A 20,889-nucleotide genomic window follows, 5' to 3' on the forward strand; every position below is an offset into this window, starting at 1 on the left:
GCTGGCCGGGGTCCCCGGGGGGCGGCGGGGCTCCCCCTACACAGGCAGAGCACTGCCCCGGGGAAGTCGGCCGGGCTCAGGGGCAGCCCGAGGCGGGAGCCGGGGGTAGCGCAGAGGGACAGGCTCCCCGGGGGAAGGGAGGGCAAGTCCAGAGCCGCAGTGCCGGGACGGGGACGGCACACACGCCTCCTGCGCTCCCGGGGGACACGGCAGAGCCCTCCTCCCGCCGGCGGGGAGGCAGCCCTGGGAGGGCAACCTGGGCATCCACGTCGCTCTGCGTTTGGTACTTCGCTTTAAAATGCAAAGGGCTCGTGGCATGATTGGCTTTCTGTTTACAAGTGAAGATGGGGAGAAGGCTCACGTTTTCTTTCTCCGTGTGGTTTCCCCACCTTGAAAGCTGCAAGGGCAATCGGAGGAGGGAGAAAGGGGAAAGAGGAGGAAGAGAGGATTTCCCAGTTTCAACATTCATCAGATTTACCCCGTCGTTGCACTACAAGGTGCAGCGTGTGTCGAACATTACGAGCACGGGGCCATGCAAATGACACAGGCATGAAAGAGCCCAGGCAAGAATAAATCTGTCGATGTACAGATGTTCCCTATTAACGTTACTGTTCAGCCTTGGTGGTTACTGTGGGAAGACCCGGATTAAAAATTCCCATTGCCACCCCACCTCTGCTGAACCTTTCTCCCCACACCTCTTTGTCTTCGCTTAATTAGGTAGGATATAATACTCTCTTTTTCTCCTCCTCTGTCTTATTGAGACGTCTGCCCAGGCTCACGCCTTTAAACAGGAATGATATTGATCCCTCCTCCCCTTTCTGTCAATCCCGATTTGTCCCTTTTCCTGCTGAACAAACAATTAAGAGAAGAAAGTACGGAGCGCGCGGTGAAACTTGTCACGCACGGGCTCCCGGGGGATCCCGGGCGCTGCGCGGCCCCGGACAGCGGGCCCGAGCCCCAGGCGGCCCTGGGCACCCGGGGCTGAGAGAGGGCGGCGGGAGGCAGCGCAGCGGGACAGGCATTTCGGACTGGGAGCGCGCTGCCGGTTCGCCCGGCCTGGGGCCCCTGTAACTTCTCCGCAGGAGAGAGCGGCGGTGGCAGCCTGCGGCTGCGGCCGGGCGGGACAGACGGCAGGACGGAGGGACGGGCGCAGGAGGACGGAGAGGACGAGCGGGAACGAGCGCTCCTGCCCCGACCTGCTCGCGGCTGCCGCCGGCACCTGCCCCCCCTCCCCGCTCGGCTGCGCCCCCACCTCCGCCCGGAGGAAGCCCCCGGTGCCCGGGCAGCCCCCGTGGGACCGAGCCCAGGGCGGGCAGCGGCGGCTCAGCCGGCCTCGGGGGGGCTGCAGGGAGCGGGTCCCCGGTGCCGGGCGCTGCCGCGCCGCCCCCCCTCGCCCCCTCCCCGCGGCCGGGGGGCGCTGGCCCGGGCAGTCCCCGGCAGCTCCGCGGCGGCCGGCTCCGCCGCGCTGCCCCCGGGCTATGAATAAAGCCGAGGCGGCCGGGGGGACAGGTACAGGTGCCCGTCTCCTGCGCGCAGGGCTACGCCGACGTCCCAGCCCGCCTCCTCCAGCGGGAGGGAAACAAAGACGGCGAGAGAGGCAGGGAGAGTTGCCTGTAAGTTTAGCGCCTTTCAGTCGTGACTCGCGGAGATAAATGATAGTTTGGAGGTGCGCGCAGTTAATCACCGCCACGGCTGCCGTACGGCGTGTGCAACCCGCAGATCATTAGGTTAAATGGAGGACATTCGTGTCCTTCCAGAATCAATGCAATTATTGTTGGCAACAAGGACAACAATTGGAGTGGCAGCACTAATTTTACTAACCTGCTATTAATTATGGTGTCCCCCACGCCCCAGACGGCGTTTATAACCCGTGGAAGCAAGCGGCGCTGGCTGCTTCTGTTTTAAAACGGGAAAAGTTGGAAGTGGAACGCCTGGTCGCGTTGGAAAGTGTTAATCAGTAGGAAAGAGTGTGATCAGTGGAACTATTCACTTGAGCGTCACTCTGGTACGGGGGGTTAGTGAAGTGGCTGTGGCGCCTGGGGACCGAAGGCTCCGTGCCGCGGCGCGCAGGTACCGCGCACTGAGACATGTCTGCGTTAGCTCCCCGCAGCTCCCTGCCTCGCCAGCCAGCGCACAGCACAGCACAGAAGCCCTGCCATGGCACAGCCATCGCTACCAGGTTTTAGCCGAAGCCTGGCGTGAACTCAGGTAAAAAATTTATTCTTTTGGTGGTGGTGCTTGTGCGTGTGTGTGTGTGTGTGTGTGTGTGTGTGTGTGTGTGTGTATCTATGGAAGCGGGGGGTGGAGGGGAGCGGTGGGGCTTACCCCCCCCCCCCCACGCCCCCCTTCTCCTTCGGAGCCTGCTTTAGCAGCAAGGCAGCTGGAAATCAACTGCTGGAGGGAAGAGAAACTATCCGTGATGAATCATTTGGCTTTGTGCAATCTTTACCTAGGACAGAGGGTAAATGTATTTTAACATACGTGTGTTATTTCTTGGGAAGGGGGTGTGGATATGATATTCAGCGAGCACTAAGGTAAGGTACCAAGTCCAACTTTCTGGATTTTAAGGCGAACTTTAAAAGACAGAATTTGACCTTGCAAGCAGGAAAGTTTTACCTTCGCAGGGAAGTAAGTTGAAGCTGTCGGCTGCCAGAGAGCTCAGAGGTGGTGGTGTCTGAATGCCTGCAGGTCTGCAGCACTGGGGGTACAGGAACTTAGAAAGGAAATCTTAAACAATCTTTGCTTTGCTAGTGGAAGTGTAATTGTGATGCTCTGCACTGCGCAGGTAAATGTGGGCATGTTCTAGCATCCATCTATAGCTGTAGACCAGCTGCCCAGGTTGCAGCATTTGCTTCTCTTACTGAAAAGTTTTGTGTGTGTGTGTGTGTGTGTGTATGTGTGTGAGTGTGTGTGCATGTGCCTGTGTGTGTGTATGTGTGTGTGTGTAGGTGTGCATGTAAGAGAGAGAAAAAGAGAGTGTTGGCTGCAGCTCTTAAGTGCGAAAAGTTAATAAATACAAAGAACAGAATGAGCATGTGAGGCCTTTCTGCTTTAATCTAGATTGTTTGCCAAGAGGATTGAAGACTTACAAAATGAAAGCATTCAAATGGATAGCTTTGAACAACTGATTTTACACGTAGCTGTAAACTGAGTAAATTAATTAGCAGTGCCTTCTTATGCAACTGTTCTGTTGGTCATCATGGCTCTGCCAATCCCAAGCCGTGGCATGGGTTTGTGCAGGTCGGCAGCATCATCTCGCTGTCCCTCGATTCAGAGTGCAGGAGGTGCAGTTACACCTCAGATTGGCTCAGGAAAGAAAAACCAATCATATTTACTGTCAACAGCAAGTTTATGGGAGCTAACCTACTTGAAATTGTTGTAGGCTGCCCTCGGTTCCACGTCAGATTCCAAATGGGCAACATGTAGAGCTTCACAGCGTTTGTCAGGCGGTGTCAATGTTGCTTTAAGTCTGTAACATAAAAACAAAGCAAACTCAGCTGAAAGAGCTCGCTAAAGTCTGTTTAGCCCATAAGCAAATTCCGTTGCTGAAATATTTCCAGGAGTGGCAATAACCCCTCCAAAAGAGAAGGCGATGAAAACGCAGATAGTAAGTGTAGCTGCATTAACTGCCTCTAGATCATGTCCCTGAAGACGTCCATCAAAGCCTGAGTCCTGAAGAGGTTCTGTTTTACCTGCTGTGGCCTGTTCCAGCATCACACTCTTTCATTCTCATTCCATGTTTTTACAATAAAACTTGTATGAGCATTGGCTCCAGGTTCTCAGAGGAAAAGCTCATAACCCTGTGAGAGAGACCTGGCTGGGCTTTGGACGGGAAATACCTGCTCGCCTGAGTGTGCAGGCTGGTTCTGACCAGAAGGGAACTCTCCAGAGTTTCCTATTGATCACAGTGGGTTTTCCTCGCTCAAACTTTCGAGAAAGCTGTGTGTGTTTCTTTCTCGAAAGCTGTTAACTGCATTGTACAGGAAAGGGGCTTTGACGAGGATCAATTTTTATTGCACAGCAAAGACTTGCATTTTCCAAATGCTTAAGGATATAGCCCACAGCATTAAGCGTCTTTGCTTGGATTTGAACAGTGTTACGTTGTTTATGTGCAAGAACCACAAAGGTTATTTTAAATCATTGTGGGGCTTAACGCATGTTTGTGCTCTGGCACCAAAAATTCAAGATGAAATATAATTGTGTTGAGTTTCTTATCAACAAAGGGCCATTATTTGTAGACTGTAAGTGAAACAAGACATCAACAGTGGGGGAGGACGTAATGTCAGCTTTCAGCGTTTAAGTGTTTAAGGGTATTAAGTTTTTTTGTCGCTTTTTCTTTTTGTTTGTTTGTTTTGGTGGGGGTTTTTTAATGACTGCTTTCTAGGGAATACAGATTGGAACTGACACAAAGCTGACCGGGGGTAAAGGAATAGAGGAGGCAGGCTGCAAAGAAAAATGACAAATAATTATCATGATTAATACAGGAAAGTTCAGTGCGAAAATGGGCACCAGAGTATTTGCATGGTGCAGTGAAAGACAACTGCGATATATAAATAGACAAGGACTATAAATATTGAATTTCTCTTGTATTTTAAAGTTTAATAGACTCATCTAAATATCAAAACCTGTAGTGTACTGTGGGCCACTGCGGAGTTGACATCTGCAGTGGAAAAAAAAAAAAAAAAAAAAAGAAAAGAAAAAGCACCAAAAAAAGCACAACTTCAGGACATTTCCCAAACTGTAGCCTGGAAAACTAGGAGGACTTCTTCAGGCAGTTCTCCAGCTCTCCCAGCTAATTATAGTGCTTTACACCGTGCCGCTCTTGAGATAAGTGCAACTATTTTCTTCCCTAGCACCGGTGAGTTTTATTCCAGAGCTTAAACAAACATCCCCCAGCGCAATGGGCACAGGAGGCAGAGGGAGCAGCACGGAACACTGCGTGCAGACCATTGTGTAAACACTGAGTGTCTTTTCTTTCCAAACAATGCAATAGTCCCTCAGCACTCCGCATAGAAGGAAGCTGCTGGTAAAGATTCGCTAAAAGTATCATTATACCAGCACCAGGGTATAACGTAGGAGGACTAGAGAAGCCCTTCTAGAAGAGCAACCCAATGGCAAAGCTATTAATATTCTCAGAAATAAAAAAGAATTAGCATTTCAGGTGACAAAAGAAAAGAGCACTTTCTTCCCATACAAAAAATCAATACAGAATTCCAAAGCGATTATTTATGTCATTTGATTCCCTTTCTTTATACGTTTCTCCCGGCTACAGATACTGAGCTGTCAGGATAATTTGCATGTACTGTATCTGATATCTTTTATTTGCAAACACTCTAAAGCGCCATAAAACGCCTCTCGTTGTAGTCTAACTCGATCTGAGAACTAGTATTTTCATCTGTAAATTAAAGCAATTACGCAGCAGATATTATATTATGTGTACTGTGGTCTCCAGATAGTCATCAATCACCCTCAATCGAGCTGTCAGTGTGGGCAGATTCGTTTCTGGGAGGCAGTCTTCCAGCTGGGGAGAAGAAGAGAATATCATCATTAATTAGAGTGTGACCCTGGGGCTATTCACATGTCTGAACCCAGGAATCTCTCTGAGCAAGTCTGCACACCATGGAGCAGCGTTCGACTGCACCAGCAGCCCAGCTTCAGCCTCGGAGCTGACTCCTCCGCTTCCTCCATCCTCCGGGGGGCTGCCTGCTTGCCCTGCCCCGGTGGTACCGGTCGGGGGAGAGGTGCTGGGGCTGCCAGCATCTTTCCCCCATGGCCCGTTCCCTCCGAGCGTGCAGCAGAAGGGGGTTGCTGCCTGCTTGTGTGTGTGTGGAGGGGGGGGTGGTTCCCAGAGCCCCAGAGGGTAGGGAGGCTGATGGCAGCGGTGGGATGGGTCGGGTAGAAGGGGGTGTTGGGAGTTTGAGATGGGATCAAAGTCGTTTTAACGTGAAAAGTCACATCTTTTCCATCATTCCTCGGAAGACGCTTGTAGGGTTTTCTACCTGTAATCACATGCCTGGAATAAAAGCCGAAAAGAAAAGCAGGCTTGCTTATCATGTGCTTTATTGTCAGCGTTAGCGCTAATTTTAACTGTTGATTAAATCTTAAATGAAGACCCAGTCGTGTGTCCCTTCATATGTCTTGTTTGTAATTGAGACTAATTATTACTGTGGGGTGGGAAGAAGCAGCTGCTCATTAATTAATTTCTAATTAAAAGTGCTTACTAGCCTTTCAGTGACTAAGGAGGGTGGGGAAAATAGCTGATATAACATTGATCCTTCAGATTAAAAACATTCATTTCCTTCCCTTGCCCGCAGAAATAAATGTGTTGCAAGCAGGCGTTGCCGCTACCGAAGAGCTTCCCAAACTTTTCGCCCCTGTTAGGCAGGCTGAAGGCGATGCTGGAGAGTCTGTTTTCCATGCCAGGGCAAAGATTCCCGAAAATGAGTGTTAAACTTACAGGCAGGTTAATTTGAGTAGGTTTTGCGTGACGTCAGAGGCTCGACTCTTTTAAAACAACCTGCTTGTGTGCTGATGCATTTGTATCACTTTTCTTCTTCCCACCTTTTATTTTTCCGCGGGTGCAAAGTATTTATTTTTGCCGTCACGTCTACTTGGAGCCTAGATGTAACAATTATTTCTGTGTCGTAACTGTAGCGGGGAAGGTGCTAAAATCGACGTACATATTTAAAAAAAAAAAAAAAAAAAAAAAAAGTTTAAGTTTTCATGTAAATAAATTAAATGTGGTTTTCTGCTTCGTCCTATAAGCATCTAGGGACCTGTGGTTACCAATCAATTGGTACAACAGAGCAGAGCCAGGCTGCGATAGCGTGCAGATCAGACGCCTCGCCTTGTTTCTAGATAGCTGGGAGCCTCTGTACCATGTCCTATCCTCAGTTTGGCTACCCTTACTCCTCTGCACCCCAGGTAAGACTTTTTGCCTACCAACGCTAATTGATTGAATTTCAGTCCTTATCGATGCCTTCCGTCCGGGATGAGGGCGGCAGCGATCCTCTCCCGCATGCGGTAGCGGCAAAGCAGATGCTCGCTCTGCAGCTTTCCAAGATTCCCAAGTTCTGTGTCGGGCATCAGTTTTAAAATGTGAAGAAACAGGCGGGGTTGAGGATGTTTGGGGGTGATAAAGACGCGTGGGATATGATTACAGAGATGAGAGAGGTGAGAAGGAGAGCTAGAGATCCCCAACCCCCACCTGCAAACCCCCCCCCCCCCGCTTTTTTTTTTCTCTTTCACGATTAAATTCAGTTTATCAATTAAACATGGACGTACGAAGGTCCGGCCCGCAGAAACAGAATGGGATACTCTAAACCAGCAGGTTAATAACAGATGCGTGCGTGGCTGCTACAAATCTGCAGACAAAATAAATATGCATGAATGACTTCGAAAAAAAGGTTTAAAAACGCAGATGGGAATCGTTGTGCTGCGAGAGGAGAAAACGGTGTAAACCCCAGTCTTGTGAAAAGACCCCAGGAGAAGTTAGTTTTAAAATGCAGAGGGCCTGAGGAATGTGTTATAGAGGATTAAACAGCCACAGTCACGGGGCGTTTGGTGGTTGTTGTTGTTGTTGTGGAGTCGTTTTTAAAAACTGATAAGATACTTGCACCTCTGCGCTTCTCCAGAGCGCTTCTATCAAGATTGAAGTAAAATACGGCACAGGAGGGAGGAGGGCGAGCGACACCCCAAAGCTACGACCTGATTTGAAAAAAAAAAAAAAAACCAAAACAACAAAACAAACCCAAACAAAATCCCACCAAGCCCACACAATCTGGAAACAACCGAACTTGGTTATAGTTTGAGAAGTTCTCCCCACCCCGCCCTCAGCTCCGCTCTCTTTCCCTCCAGTTCCTGATGAGCACCAACTCCCTGACGACCTGCTGCGAGTCCAGCAGCCGGACTCTGGCTGAGACGGGGGCAGCCGCCTCCGCCCAGACCCCCGTGTACTGCCCGGTGTACGAGAGCCGCCTGCTCGCCACCGCCCGACACGAGCTCAACTCCGCCGCCGCCCTGGGGGTCTACGGCGGCCCCTACGCCGGGCCCCAGGGCTATGGAAACTACGTGACCTACGGTACCGAGGCTCCCCCCTTCTACTCCTTGGTAAGCCGCCCCGGGGGATGCTCTCTCTCTCTCCCTCCCTCCCTCCCTCCCGTGCCCCCGGGGGCGGAGGCCGCTCGGCGGGACCCCCTCCCCGGGCGGGGGCAGCCCCGGGCGCTTCTCCTCGGCCCCGCCGTGCCGCACGGCTCTCCCCGCTCTTCCAGCCCGGCGCTCGCTCCTCACGGGAACGCAATTAAAAGTCGCGCCTGACGAGCTGGCGGCCGAGTGCGGTGGGCCCATCTGAGCGGGCAGTTTAGGGCGACCCACACCCAGGCTTGCAAAAAAAAAAAAAATTATGCCCTCTTCCCATACAGCCCATACAGCGTTTTTTCTTTTTTTTCTTTTTTTTCTTTTTTTTTTTTTTTTTTTTTTTTCCCTCCCCTGCACCGTAACAGCGGGAGTTAATGTCCCTATTGATGTCGCTGGGCACCGAGGGGCCCCGGGAAGGTCCGTCGCGCCGGGACGCGGGCGGGGGAGCCGGGCGCGGTGCCGGGCGGGGGCCGGGCTCTGCCGGCGGCGGGGCTGAGGGCGGCGGGCGGTGTCTCTCGCAGAACACTTTGGATGCGAAGGACGGGAGCGGCTCTGCGCATGCGGGCATCGCCCCGGCGGCTGCCTACTACCCCTACGATCACACCCTCAGCCAGTACCAGTACGACAGGTAAGCGCCATCCCCTCCCCGGCCCCGCTCGCTGCCCGCCACCCCCGCCATCGCCTCCCCGCCCCGCCCCGCCAAGCCCGCCAACCTGCCTCCTCCGCCGCTCAGCATCTCCCGGCCCCAGCCGTGCCGCCTCCCCTTCCCCACACCCACAGCGGCTCCTCCGCCCCCCGGGCGGGCGGGAGCGCGGGGGGCGATCCCTCTTAACCGGGGCGGTAATTACCTTTCCCTGCTCGGAGCCAGGCTTGGGCATCCCCTGTATATTTATTAGTTTTAAACCAGCGCAAACCCCCTTACGCACCGTTCCCGGCTCAGAGGCCCATTGGGCGCCAGTGACCTTTCCTGGAGGATGTGCATTAAATATTCAGTCGCAGCCCAGTGTCATCTGCGTTAGGTTCCTACAATTTCAGGAACAAAAGGGTAGAGGAGATTACTAATAAAAGGAGTAAGAGGAAATATATTTCTATTAACACTTACACCCTGGGGTCACCCGGATGAATTTTGTTTGGGGAGGACTAATAAAACGAGAGGAAAGTGGTATTTCTATGAGTTTGCAAGCTGCTAGGATTTTCCTGCTGCCCGAAATGTTGACATTGAGTTTACCGCAAATAAAAGCGGGCGATTCCTTCCCTCTTTCCGCCACCACCGCCAAGGCAGAGCGGAAATTTGCATTGCCCGCTGCTGCTGCCGGCTGAACCCTTCCTTCTTGCTTTCCTTCCTCGGCCTGAATTCTCTAGGCTGGTCTCCCTCATAAAGCTGAGCTATCTTCATCCATGACCCCCCTCTCCGGTCCAGCTGCCCTCCGGGGGGTGCAGCAGGCGAGCGGCCGGGGCCGGAGCTCTGGGACCCCGCGTCGGGCAGGTGCGCGGGGGGCGAGAGCGAGGTGGCACATCCCGGGGCTCCCCTGTGCCTGCAGGTACGGGACGATGGACGGCGGGACGCGGAGAAAAAACGCCACCCGAGAGACGACCAGCACGCTGAAGGCCTGGCTGCAGGAGCACCGCAAGAACCCCTACCCCACCAAGGGCGAGAAGATCATGCTGGCCATCATCACCAAGATGACCCTCACCCAGGTCTCCACCTGGTTCGCCAACGCCCGCCGGCGGCTCAAGAAGGAGAACAAGATGACCTGGCCTCCGCGGAACAAGTGCTCTGACGAGAAGCGGCCCTACGAGGAAGAGGAGGAGGAGGAGGAGGAGGAGGGCTCGCAGGAAGAGGCGATGAAGAGCGGGAAAGCCGAGGGTACCCTGCTAAAACCAGGCACTTAGCGGTGCGGCCGCGGGGGCTCGGCCGGCAGCTCGCCCCCGGGGCGGGCCTCGCTGGTGGGGGCGGCCGCGGGCCTCGCTGGTGGGGGCGGCCTCGGGGCAGCGCGGCGCCGACAGTGACCGTGTGTCTTGTTTTTGCTGTCCCTTCCCCCGCCCCCGCCCCGCAGAACCCACGGGCAAGGAGGAGAAGGAGCTGGAGCTCAGCGACCTGGAGGACTTGGACGCCGCCGAGTCGGAGAGCTCGGAGTGCGAGTTGAGGCGGCCCTTCCCGCACCCGCTCCCGCTCCCGCACCCGCTCCCGGGCGGCAGCCACCCGCCTCGGCCCGCAGAGCTCCCCGCCAAGATGCCGCCGCCGCCGGCCGCCGCCGGGGACGAGGAGGAGGAGGAGGAGGAGGCGGCTGCGGCAGAGCGGGCGCGGAGCTGCCTGAAGACGGCGGCGGAGGAGTGCGGCCCCGACCCGCTGGGCGCTCGGCAGCGCGGCTGCGAGTCCAAGATGTGCTTCCAGCAGGGGCAGCAGCTGCTGGAGGCGAAGCCCAGGATTTGGTCCCTGGCGCACACTGCCACCTCCCTCAACCAGGCCGAGTACCCCTCCTGCATGCTGAAAAGGCCGGGGGGCTCGGCCGCCGCCGCCGCTCCCGCCCCGGGCAGCGTCATGGACAGGCACCAGGATTCGCCGGTCACCAACCTCAGGAACTGGGTGGACGGGGTGTTTCACGATCCCCTGTTCAGGCACAGTACTTTAAACCAAGCCCTGAGCAACACGACAGTTTCCTGGGCTACCACCAAAGGAGCCATTCTGGAAACGGGCGCCTTGGGACGCGCGGTGGGGAACGGCGCCAACGTGCTCAAGGGGCAGCTCTCAAACCTGGCCCACCATGACTCAAACAAAGAGTTTCTGGCGTTTCCCAAATCAGGAAGCAAAATGTTTTGTTCCTAACAGGCTCGCCGAGGGGCAAAGGACTTTCTAACGCTTGAAGAGTCAGCTACACTGAAAAAAAGACTTGCAAGAGTTTAAATTTAAATATAAAACTTTTTCTTCTTTTTTTTTTCTTTTTTTTTTTCTTTTTTTAAAATAGCAAACAACATCAACGAGGATTTAAAGTTCAGTTTGCTCAGTTCGACGGAAAGACTTTGCTCATTGCTGTTCTGAACATTTTCTCCTGGCTGCGACTTTAAGGGATCAATGTCGTGAAAGTTATTTAATTCCATGTCCAAAAAGCACGTGCTATAGTGTAGACCTACCTACTTAAAAAGTTTACATCCGAAAGTTTACAAACGGGAAATTTCAATTCAGATTTAATTTAAGGCATGCCGACATTAGTTATAAAGACTTTTCGAGAGTTTTTCCTCCTGATTTCCTTGTTAGCATATAATTCACACAAACAGCACTTCTACTAAGTTTACACCTACCGCACAAATTTATCTTGACAAAAAAAAAAAAAAAAAAAAAAAAAAGAATATGTTAAAAGGTATGCTCACTCCAATAAATTGTCTGTTTCAGAGGTAACACAAGTGGTGGCGTTTTGCATTGGGCAACAAACAACTTCTGTGTTTCAAATTCCCCCTCGGAGCCGATGCCGGTAATTGCAAGGACTGTCAACAGGCTGCAGGGAGAGGGGGAGAGCGGCTCAGCAGCGCTGCCGCGGGACTGAGGACGGAGCCGGGAGCTGAGCGCAGGAGGGATGCTGGGCTGCGCTCCGAGCCGGCCGTGCCTCCGCGGGGCAGCGCCGGGCCCCGGCCGCCTCCCGGGCCGACATCGGGGACGCCGGCTGTCCGCCGAGCATCCCCCCCTTTTCCCCTCCCCTCCTTCCCGAGCTGCGGGCGGGCGGGGGTCGGCCCCCAAGGGCCGGGCTCTGCCGCGGCGTCGCCTCCGCCGTGCGCGGAGCAATTGATTCACATGGAAAATTTGATCTTTTAAAGAACCGTTTTAGCTTTCCAGCTCCTCTGCCAGTGCGGAGAATCGCTGATCCGCCATGAATATTTCAGCACTTCAGTACAGATGCTTTACCGTTTTGACATTAAATAGAGTGCAGCCAACAAAAAGAGAGAGGGAGGAAGAGCGCTCTCGACGTGTGATTCAGGAGCACTCGCAGCCAATTTACCACTTAGATAACAGGCGCTTAAAATATTTCATTTCCTTCCCCGGAATGGGAACAAACTTTACTGATCCCCGGACCGGGAGGCAGGGGGAACTGCTGGAAAAGAAACTGCGAGGCGATAATAGACCCCGGCTTATCCGGGCCGGCCTAAAGCCCCTGAAGTTCGGCGCCCGGCGCAGCGGGGAAAAACCGAGAGCACCCGAAGGACCAAAGTGACATCGGGACAAGCAGAAGAGCCTTCCTTGCCTCCCAGCATTCTCGCCCATCCCAGCCCAGAGGCTCCCCGTCAGTCCACCCCCCCTTCACAATAAATAAATAAGAATACAATAAAAGGGAAAAATATATAAAGGCAACCGAGAAAACACCCAGCCAAAATATAACATACTCCAGCCTGCGAAGTTTCTAGCGAGACCTGTTAGTGCAAGGACTGAATAAAGGAATCCAGGTGCGGAGATCAGATCAAGCCCTTCCCCTCTCTTCGAGCAGCCGTAATTGGATTGTATCCAGTCATATTCCCTGTCATTGTATTGACTTTCGCTCTCTTGGATGATATTATCGAGATCACTGAACCCCTCTGCTGATCTGGCTGTCAAAAGGCTCAGACAGGAGCCCCCGGCCTGGAAAACGTGCATCAGCCGAGATAATTTGAAGTGAAATTTTCATTTTGACAGTAAACCCCTCAATTTCTAAAGGCTCTGCACCCGGAGAGCTCGGTGGCAGGGGGAGGCTTTACAGAAAGCCCACGTCTTAAACTGAAAAGGGCAAAAGAACTCGAATTAGTTGTAATAGATAAAAGGGCAAAAATAAAGAGTCAAGGGTACTTGACAGTAATAGCGAAAGTGGAGTCTCGGGGGAGCCGCGATCTGAGCTAAAGGCAGGGCCGGCAGGAATTTTAATGCAGCCGGGGCGGCCGGCGAGCTTTGCCTCTGAAATCCTTTAGACAAAGCAAATTATTTTCAGCCAAACTAAAGAAACGGGGATGAACGAGGCGAGAGAGAGGGAAGTGGAGAAAGGCGAGTGTTCGGGCTGCCCTCAGACCATTGGTAGAGTCAAGCGGGATGGGACATAAACCCCTGTGACCGCTGCGAGGGTGATGTTAAAGCGGGGAGCTTTGTGAGTGCCAGCCTTGCTGGATGAGCAGGGACTGGAGGGGACACGGGGGCTCCCGGTGGGCTTCGGTTTCCATGCGACAGAGGGTCTGTGGAGTGGAAGGGGACTCCATTCTTTCTCCTAACACAGCGACAACCGAGTGTGTGTGTGTGTGTGTGTGTGTGGATTCTGTGTGTCTGCGTGCAAGGAGAGGTCTCGTCCACCGAGCAGCCAAAAATCTCTCTCAGCCTGAAAAGCTCCCTGACTTTGAGGAGCACCGGCCCCCGCCGGCCTCCCTGGGCTGGCTCTCGGCGGGTGACCCTGCAAGCCATGAAAGTCATTTTACAAGTCATTGCTGGCCGGCTCTGGCTAGGTCCAGGATTCAATTCGGACATCCCGTTGTTTGGGAGGCAACACCCTCCCCACTCCCCCACCTCCTCCCCTCCTCCTGACTTAAAATAAAGGTGATGGCACCGTGGGCAAAACACAGGCGCGCTGAAATACCAGAAGCCAAAGGAAAAGCGGATCAACACTTTATCCCTTCATTTTCGTGTTATTGTTGTTATAAAACAAGTTTGAGTAAGTTTATGACTGCTGTATAACCGGAGCAGGGCTCTCCAGACCAGGGAACCAGCTCTGTCTCAGGTCTGCTAAATTTGTGTGTGCTCACACCAAAACATTGACCATCCTGAGAAGAGACCGTGTCTTAAGGGGGAGGGAAAAGGAATTCTTGCTTTAATACACAAACCTTATGACTTAGATCAGCCATGAAATGCAGAGGTCTTTCAAAAAGGTTGGGGCTCTTGTTTTTTGGTTGTTTTGATTTTTTATTTTTTTTTTAATATGAACAAAAGAGTGTGAGAAATTAATTTTGCCATTTGATTCAATAGCACTAGTCAAAGATCAGGTTCTGCTGCTTTAGAGGAATCTGCAGGGCTGGAAGAGAAAGCTGTGCAGCTCGTATGTCTGTACAAAGCAGAAATATAAAGGCAGACTGAGAAAGAAAGAGGAGGGGAAAAAAAATCATAGAGAAACGTCTTGAAACTGAGAGACTCTAAATCATTCAGCCATGGCAAATTCAAACACACAAAGGAGGGGATGCTAAATTAACAGTGCTTTTTACATAGAGCCCAAATAAAACTGTAATCAGCGACGCGTTACTTTTCATTAAGCGAGTTTGACAGGAGCATATTCAGCCTCGACAAGGGAACAGGAGCGAAGAAATATACGGCTCTCCCAGCCCGAGTCATAAGATAATTCCTTAAGCTCCATTAACAACTCTTAGCCGCAGGAAATGGGCTCCCTGAAAACATCTCCAAATCTAAAAGCTTTATCGACCTCTCAAACCTCTGCTGATGGTTCTATTTTTTTAAAAAAAACTTAGAGGCAAGACGTCCAGCAAGGTAATAGACTTTGACACAACACCTTCTTAACTAGAGAGAGAGAGGCAGAGAAAACGAGACCTTAAATGATATTTAAAAGGCAGCCAATTAAGATTTAAAATGATTGTCTCCTGAGATTATGCATGCGATTTATGTCATCTACTTTTTTTCCCAGACATGCATGAAAAACTGCAATGGGGTGTATTGCCTGTTCCTCAAATGATGATGATGATGATGATCATAACAATAATGATAATAATAATAATAGTAGAAGAAGAAACAGTAGCAATTAACAATCTGTAGCTATCTCACATAATTGCAAATTATGATCCAGGAAAGGGCTAGTGTTTAGGTAACCTGATTATAGAGCACCTTGCAACAGCCAGCTTATTTATAGGTGTCTAATTTAAAGACAGATAGATTCACACATTATCCACTAATGTTCAGGAGCACATTTCTTTCCATCCTGAGTGAATATTTGACTATTAAAGGCACATAATTAATTTATAATCAACAATCCAGTGCAGCACCTCCTTCCCATTGGCCACATGGTCAAATGTCCAAGAAGATTCTGTCTTGGCAAGACTGATTATATATTTTTAAGACATAATGGTTCAGAAGGAGACTCTGACTTAGTACAGTCTTTTTGCTACACGTTTGCCTTTTCCATTTAAATCTGACCTTCAAATAATATGAAGGCTTGCGTGTGTGAAAGTGTATCCAGCTAAATGCCAAGAAAAGAGTTAATGCTCACACTGTACCATTTCACGCAGAAATTCTGTAAAATGCAAGAAAATATTATAACTTGCTGATTTTGTTAGAGATCAGAAACTGTTTCAATGAGTGTGATTTCTGGATGAATGAGGTGAAAAAAGGACACTCAAACACCACTCTGTTTTGGCCAAAGGTCAAAGTGTTTTGGTCTCTACTTAGATGAAGTTAGTTCTGTCTATGAAGCAATGATCTTGGATCTGAGTCCTGTGTCTCTTGAGGGCTGAGCATGTAACTTAGTCCTTTAAAAAAGTGAAGAATGAAGGAATGTTAATGGTCAGATTATACATTTTTATTTGCATGGTAAAAAATAATAATTATGCTTGTTCTTAAAGAGGAATCTATTTTTAATAGAATAGGTAATGGTCAAAACATCAGTCCTGAAATGTGACATCTGGCATGTTTCAACTCACATTTACTGTCAAAAAGTCTATGAGGTGATTAGGACTTGTGGGAAGCATTTTCTTCATACTCCTTGGGAAATGGCATCACAGCAGATAATAATCCTCAATTTGTAGGCCCCCTCAAAAAGCAGTCTTAATATACACACCAGCTATATATGCCTGGAGGCAGTTTAATACATAAATCATTGGTCTCCTGTACCATATGACTATATAGCAAGACCTGAATTTGACTTAGACCTTGAAGACACATTTGACATAACCTGAAGAACCAAGGGAAGAGGAAATGCTTGGGAGTAATTCAAAAGCAAATGATAGTAATTACTTCCTAGTGTCCCCCCACTCCAATGAGAAATGGGACTGTTTTCAGGGAGGAAAGAAAGAAGCCTCCATGCAACCTAGAGAGAGTGCATATATGCAAGCCCCGCTGGTATCCTGCTTCCCACAGTGGGGAATGTGGTCTGGGCACGAGAACAGTGATTGACCTACTTACAGTGCTCAGGAGCTATTTCTTCTCCATCCTAGTTTAAGAAAAGCATTAAAATGAAGGAAATATCTTGAAGGAAATTGTTCTCTTAATGTTTTTAGGGTTTTTTCACGACATTAAAAAATTATTTTATTCATTCATTTGGCTAGACAAAAGTGAGGGCATAAAAATATTTTTCTTCTCAGTTTTACCTCTGTTTCCTTTCTCCAAATCAGCATGTCATTATCTAAATTTTTAAATGGGTTTCAGTAGTAGTTTGTGAGTATTTTTTTGATGATTTATGTGGAACTATAATCAGGCAATTTTTCAAAGACTACCTCAGAAATCTTTCTGAAATACTGCAAAGAATGATGGTGGCAATGAAATGGAACCAAGGAAACACCTACTTTCAACACTATTTCTTTAATTTATATGCCTCATATAGAATGACAAAAATCAAACAATTAAAAAATATGTACTTGAGATTTTATCAGACATTTTCTTATGAGCATTGTATTGTGAAACAGGATTGAAAAATTTGTTAGAAATATAGAACAAAACTGAATAACCAACACTTTATCTATGTCATTATGACAGGAGAAGTGCTACATCAAAGGCTAATGTGTCTCCTAAAGTTCTGTTCTCTATCATGGTATCTTATTGATACTGGGCTTTAACGACCTGAGAAGTCACTCAAAATGAGTTCTGTTGTCCTCAGTAACAGTAACAGCAACTCCTGTGCTCTGCTAACAAACAGGTTCACTATATTAGTGTTTTGCCAAGGGGAAAATTATTGCAAAGATAGGACAGTGCTCAGGGAATGAGCTGAAGCAGAACACTTCCATGGTAGGAGAAATTAATAAAGAGGAAATAAATCCTTCCTTCCTTCCTTCCTTCCTTCCTTCCTTCCTTCCTTCCTTCCTTCCTTCCTTCCTTCCTTCCTTCCTTCCTTCCTTCCTTCCTTCCTTCCTTCCTTCCTTCCTTCCTTCCTTCCTTCCTTCCTTCCTTCCTTCCTTCCTTCCTTCCTTCCTTCCTTCCTTCCTTCCTTCCTTCCTTCCTTCCTTCCTTCCTTCCTTCCTTCCTTCCTTCCTTCCTTCCTTCCTTCCTTCCTTCCTTCCTTCCTTCCTTCCTTCCTTCCTTCCTTCCTTCCTTCCTTCCTTCCTTCCTTCCTTCCTTCCTTCCTTCCTTCCTTCCTTCCGTCCTTCCTTCCTTCCTTCCGCAATTCCTGCCTTCCTGCCTGCCCTCCTCCCTCCCTCCCTCCCTCCCTCCCTCCCTCCCTTCCCCCCTTCCTCCATCCCTGCCTTCCTCCCTGCCTCCCTCCCTCCCTCCCTGCCTGTCTTCCTGCCTTCCTGCCTGCCTTCCTGCCTTCCTGCCTGCCTTCCTGCCTTCCTGCCTTCCTGCCTTCCTGCCTTCCTTCCTGCCTTCCTGCCTTCCTTCCTGCCTTCCTGCCTGCCTTTCACATGAACACTGTATGTGAAGGTGATGTCACATATCTCAGCCCTCTTGACTCTGGTTGTTGAACAGAATGCTTTGCTTTTGGGCCTTCATGCCATTAGGTTACCCTCTTTTTGGACATCATATTGTCTTCTCCCCGACCTTGTGACACAAATGGCTGACAAATCACAGGATCACAGAATATTCTGAGCTGGAAAGAATCCACAAGGATCATCAAGTCCAACTCTTATGTGAATGGCCCATACAGGGATCCAAGCCATAATCTTGGTGTTACTGGCACCATACTCCAACCAATTGAAAAAAGGAGATAGAGGCTGGGAGATGTTGTCTTTTAGTCCAGTGTCAAATACATGATCAAATACTGATAACATTATTTTTGGAGTCTTATTTGCCACAAACTCCAATGACCATGACTTAATTATTTAGTTTCAGCCTTCAGAGAGAAACAAGTAGAAATCTACTCACTTAAAGGAGCAATGTCATAATCTTACAGGTTAAGTTATATCACATCTGAACCAGCCTGGACAGTCTTGTAGTCTGTTTACAACAGGTAGGTTAGGCATACAGTAGCTGAAATAAACAACAACCAAAAAAATAATATATCCATGTTGATTTTACTGAGGAAGTAAGGTGAGAAAGTCCCACCATACCAGAAGGCTGGAGAAAAAGGAGCAGGGGATTGGAAATTATTATGGTAGGAATTGAAGGGGTTTTAATTCCATATGTCAAGCCAGTAATGATTTCTGCCTTCGTTTGCACCAGCTTTTGTCAGCTTTAACTCAGACTAGCTTCACTGGAGCTTCTCCATATTTACAATACCATGTCAGACAGAAGGATCCTTCACATCCTTGTGTGTGAAGGGTAAACCCCTGATGACACAGTTCCTGCATGTAAATTTGGGGGTTAACAACACTCACAAAATATATGAGTGGAACCTCACAGTATGTAACTGGTTTAGATTAAGGATTTTAGATATATAAATGGAGTGCTTCTCAGAAGCACTGGACAATTCATGTTATGTTACTTCTCTATTAAATTGAAGCAAATGAAATCAACAAATGTGGAGGCCAGAAGCCAGATTCCCAAACTTATTTCCAGGTTTAGTGTCAAACATTTCCACTAATCCCCTTTCCTCTGATAGTAACACAATAGAGAGAAACATCAAGAGTTTTCTCCTCATCTTCCCATCTGGACAAATGCAAAGCATCTCTTGGTTGACAGAACTACTCTTCTCCCCTCTGCTGCCACACAACCTAGTCTGTAAAAGGTATTCAAATGCAATTATTCTTTTGCTATGCACAAATCTTTGCTGCTGCTCTTCCTTTGCTTGAATTTTTATTTTTTAGGCGAAGTGATGAAAAAGGAAGAAAAATCAGGTAGAAAAATTGTCCTTCACTTGAACCTGTACTCACAGATGCAAGCTTGTGCCTACCACTGTGGATGGGAGGCATTGTCAGTACTGGGTTGATTTCTGCAATTTTGAGCAACTGTGTAAAACAAAGGTAATCCTGGAAACAGCCACAACACATCCATTTCACACACACTATATTTAATGAAATAAACTTTGCCAAGATCCTGAAGTAAGACTTTTGAATTGAAACGAAGGGCATATAAAACTCAAATTATACTTTACTAAAAAAAAAAAAAAAAAAAAAAAAAAAAAAAAAAAAAGCAAAAGAAAGAAACAATTTTGCAAGTTGACTGAAAAAGAAGGAACTTAAAATACTTAGCTAATTCTGATAAATGAGTCTTGTTCCATGGTAAGAGTGAAACAAAAGGGCACAAACACCAAATACTGATCCCAAATCAATGGATGAACAAGATGCACATCATATCTCATTCTGTTGTGAATCTCCATTACAAAAAAAGAAAAAGCTGAAAAGCAAACAAACAAGACAGGAACTGATTTGTACATCAAGAAAATAAAATTTCCTAGTTTCTGGAAGTGACTGATAGAAATCAGGGAGAATGGAACTGCACACATATAGAAAGCAAAAAATAAGGATGTAATGCTTCAGCCTCTTGAAACATATCTGTGCTTCCTGCAAACACCATACTCCTGCTTTTGGAAAGGCTTTAATTAACTATGCATAGATTATTCCTTCATGCCATCCTTCTCCAATTGATAACAATTAAAAAGATATGACACATGTAGAATACGATACGCATAGAACTAATTTACAGCTGCTACTATTTCAAAACTGTAGTTTCTTAATCCTGAAGAGCATCACTGAGCCAATAACATCACTGAAAATGGACAGTTTTTAATCCAGGCAAAGAGTAATATAATAGTATTTTATTAGTACTATAATACTATATATATTAGTACTATAATAGGAGTCTGAAAACCAGAGTCACAATGCATGGGAGAATCAGTCTATTTACTTGCTGTTCTCTCTGATCAGCCTTTTGAGGGGTGGTTTGGGCTGAATTTTAGCCCTGTGCTCTGCCTTTCAGAGTTATCTCCCAAGCTGAGTATAGCTACGTCAATATCCCAATTGCAAACATCCCAAGCTCTTCACAGCCTAACTTCAGGCCTGGATGCTGAAGAATGAAGAGGTTTGTTACTCTTGAGTGTGAGGGACCCACAGGGTGGGGACAATGTGATGTGTCTTGAAGCCTTCTCAGTGCTGCTCCGGGGATTGCTAGAGAAAGGATGTGGCCGATTCTTGACAGACTGTGAGCAACTGCTGACATCCTGCTCTCTCCAATCCCAGTGGCAGGGCACACAGGGACAGAGTGGATCAGGGACATTTCATTTTCTGATTCATCACTTACAGGAGAGCGGCGAAATGCAATGTTCTGTTCACTGGAAATGTGTTCCCAAATTTGATATGAAGTCAGCTGAGCACAGGAAGAGACTTTGCAGACCAAAAAATAACAGCAGCTTTTTTTTCCGAGTGGGTGGCTGTTATGTGAGGCTATCTGTATGGGAGAGGCACAGATGAAGAAGGATTCTTGCAAAGATAGCTGCAGAGAATCCTTCATTGGGCATACCTCATTTCAGCTGCAATGCCCCTGGGGGTGTTATTTTTAAGCAGCTGGCACTGTAGATGGCCAGAGGAATGGGATAGGAAGTATTGTAACAGAGCTGTGATAGCTGCTGTCACTGAGGTAGCTGAATGGTAGACAGATAGCTCTACAAATAGGACAACATTAAGAAAAGGATGTAAGGAAGTGTTTTATTTTCATTCCATTGC

The 20,889-nt window shown here is 48.7% G+C and overlaps 1 protein-coding gene across 1 annotated transcript; it reads left to right on the forward strand.

The window, feature by feature from the left end:
- Window positions 1–1,554: 1,554 nt before the first annotated feature.
- On the forward strand, window positions 1,555–11,484 carry IRX4 (iroquois homeobox 4). Its single transcript, XM_086895988.1, has 7 exons — window positions 1,555–1,613; window positions 2,101–2,208; window positions 6,766–6,924; window positions 7,858–8,109; window positions 8,658–8,764; window positions 9,678–10,003; window positions 10,194–11,484. The coding sequence occupies exons 3-7, from the start codon at window positions 6,880–6,882 to the stop codon at window positions 10,961–10,963; spliced, it is 1,500 nt and encodes a 499-aa protein (XP_086752114.1). The 5' UTR covers window positions 1,555–1,613; window positions 2,101–2,208; window positions 6,766–6,879; the 3' UTR covers window positions 10,964–11,484.
- The last annotated feature ends 9,405 nt before the right edge of the window (window positions 11,485–20,889 follow it).

Source organism: Cyanistes caeruleus, chromosome 1 (assembly GCF_971803275.1).
Source record: "Cyanistes caeruleus chromosome 1, bCyaCae1.hap1.1, whole genome shotgun sequence".
In the NCBI taxonomy this organism is placed as follows: Eukaryota; Metazoa; Chordata; class Aves; order Passeriformes; family Paridae; genus Cyanistes; species Cyanistes caeruleus.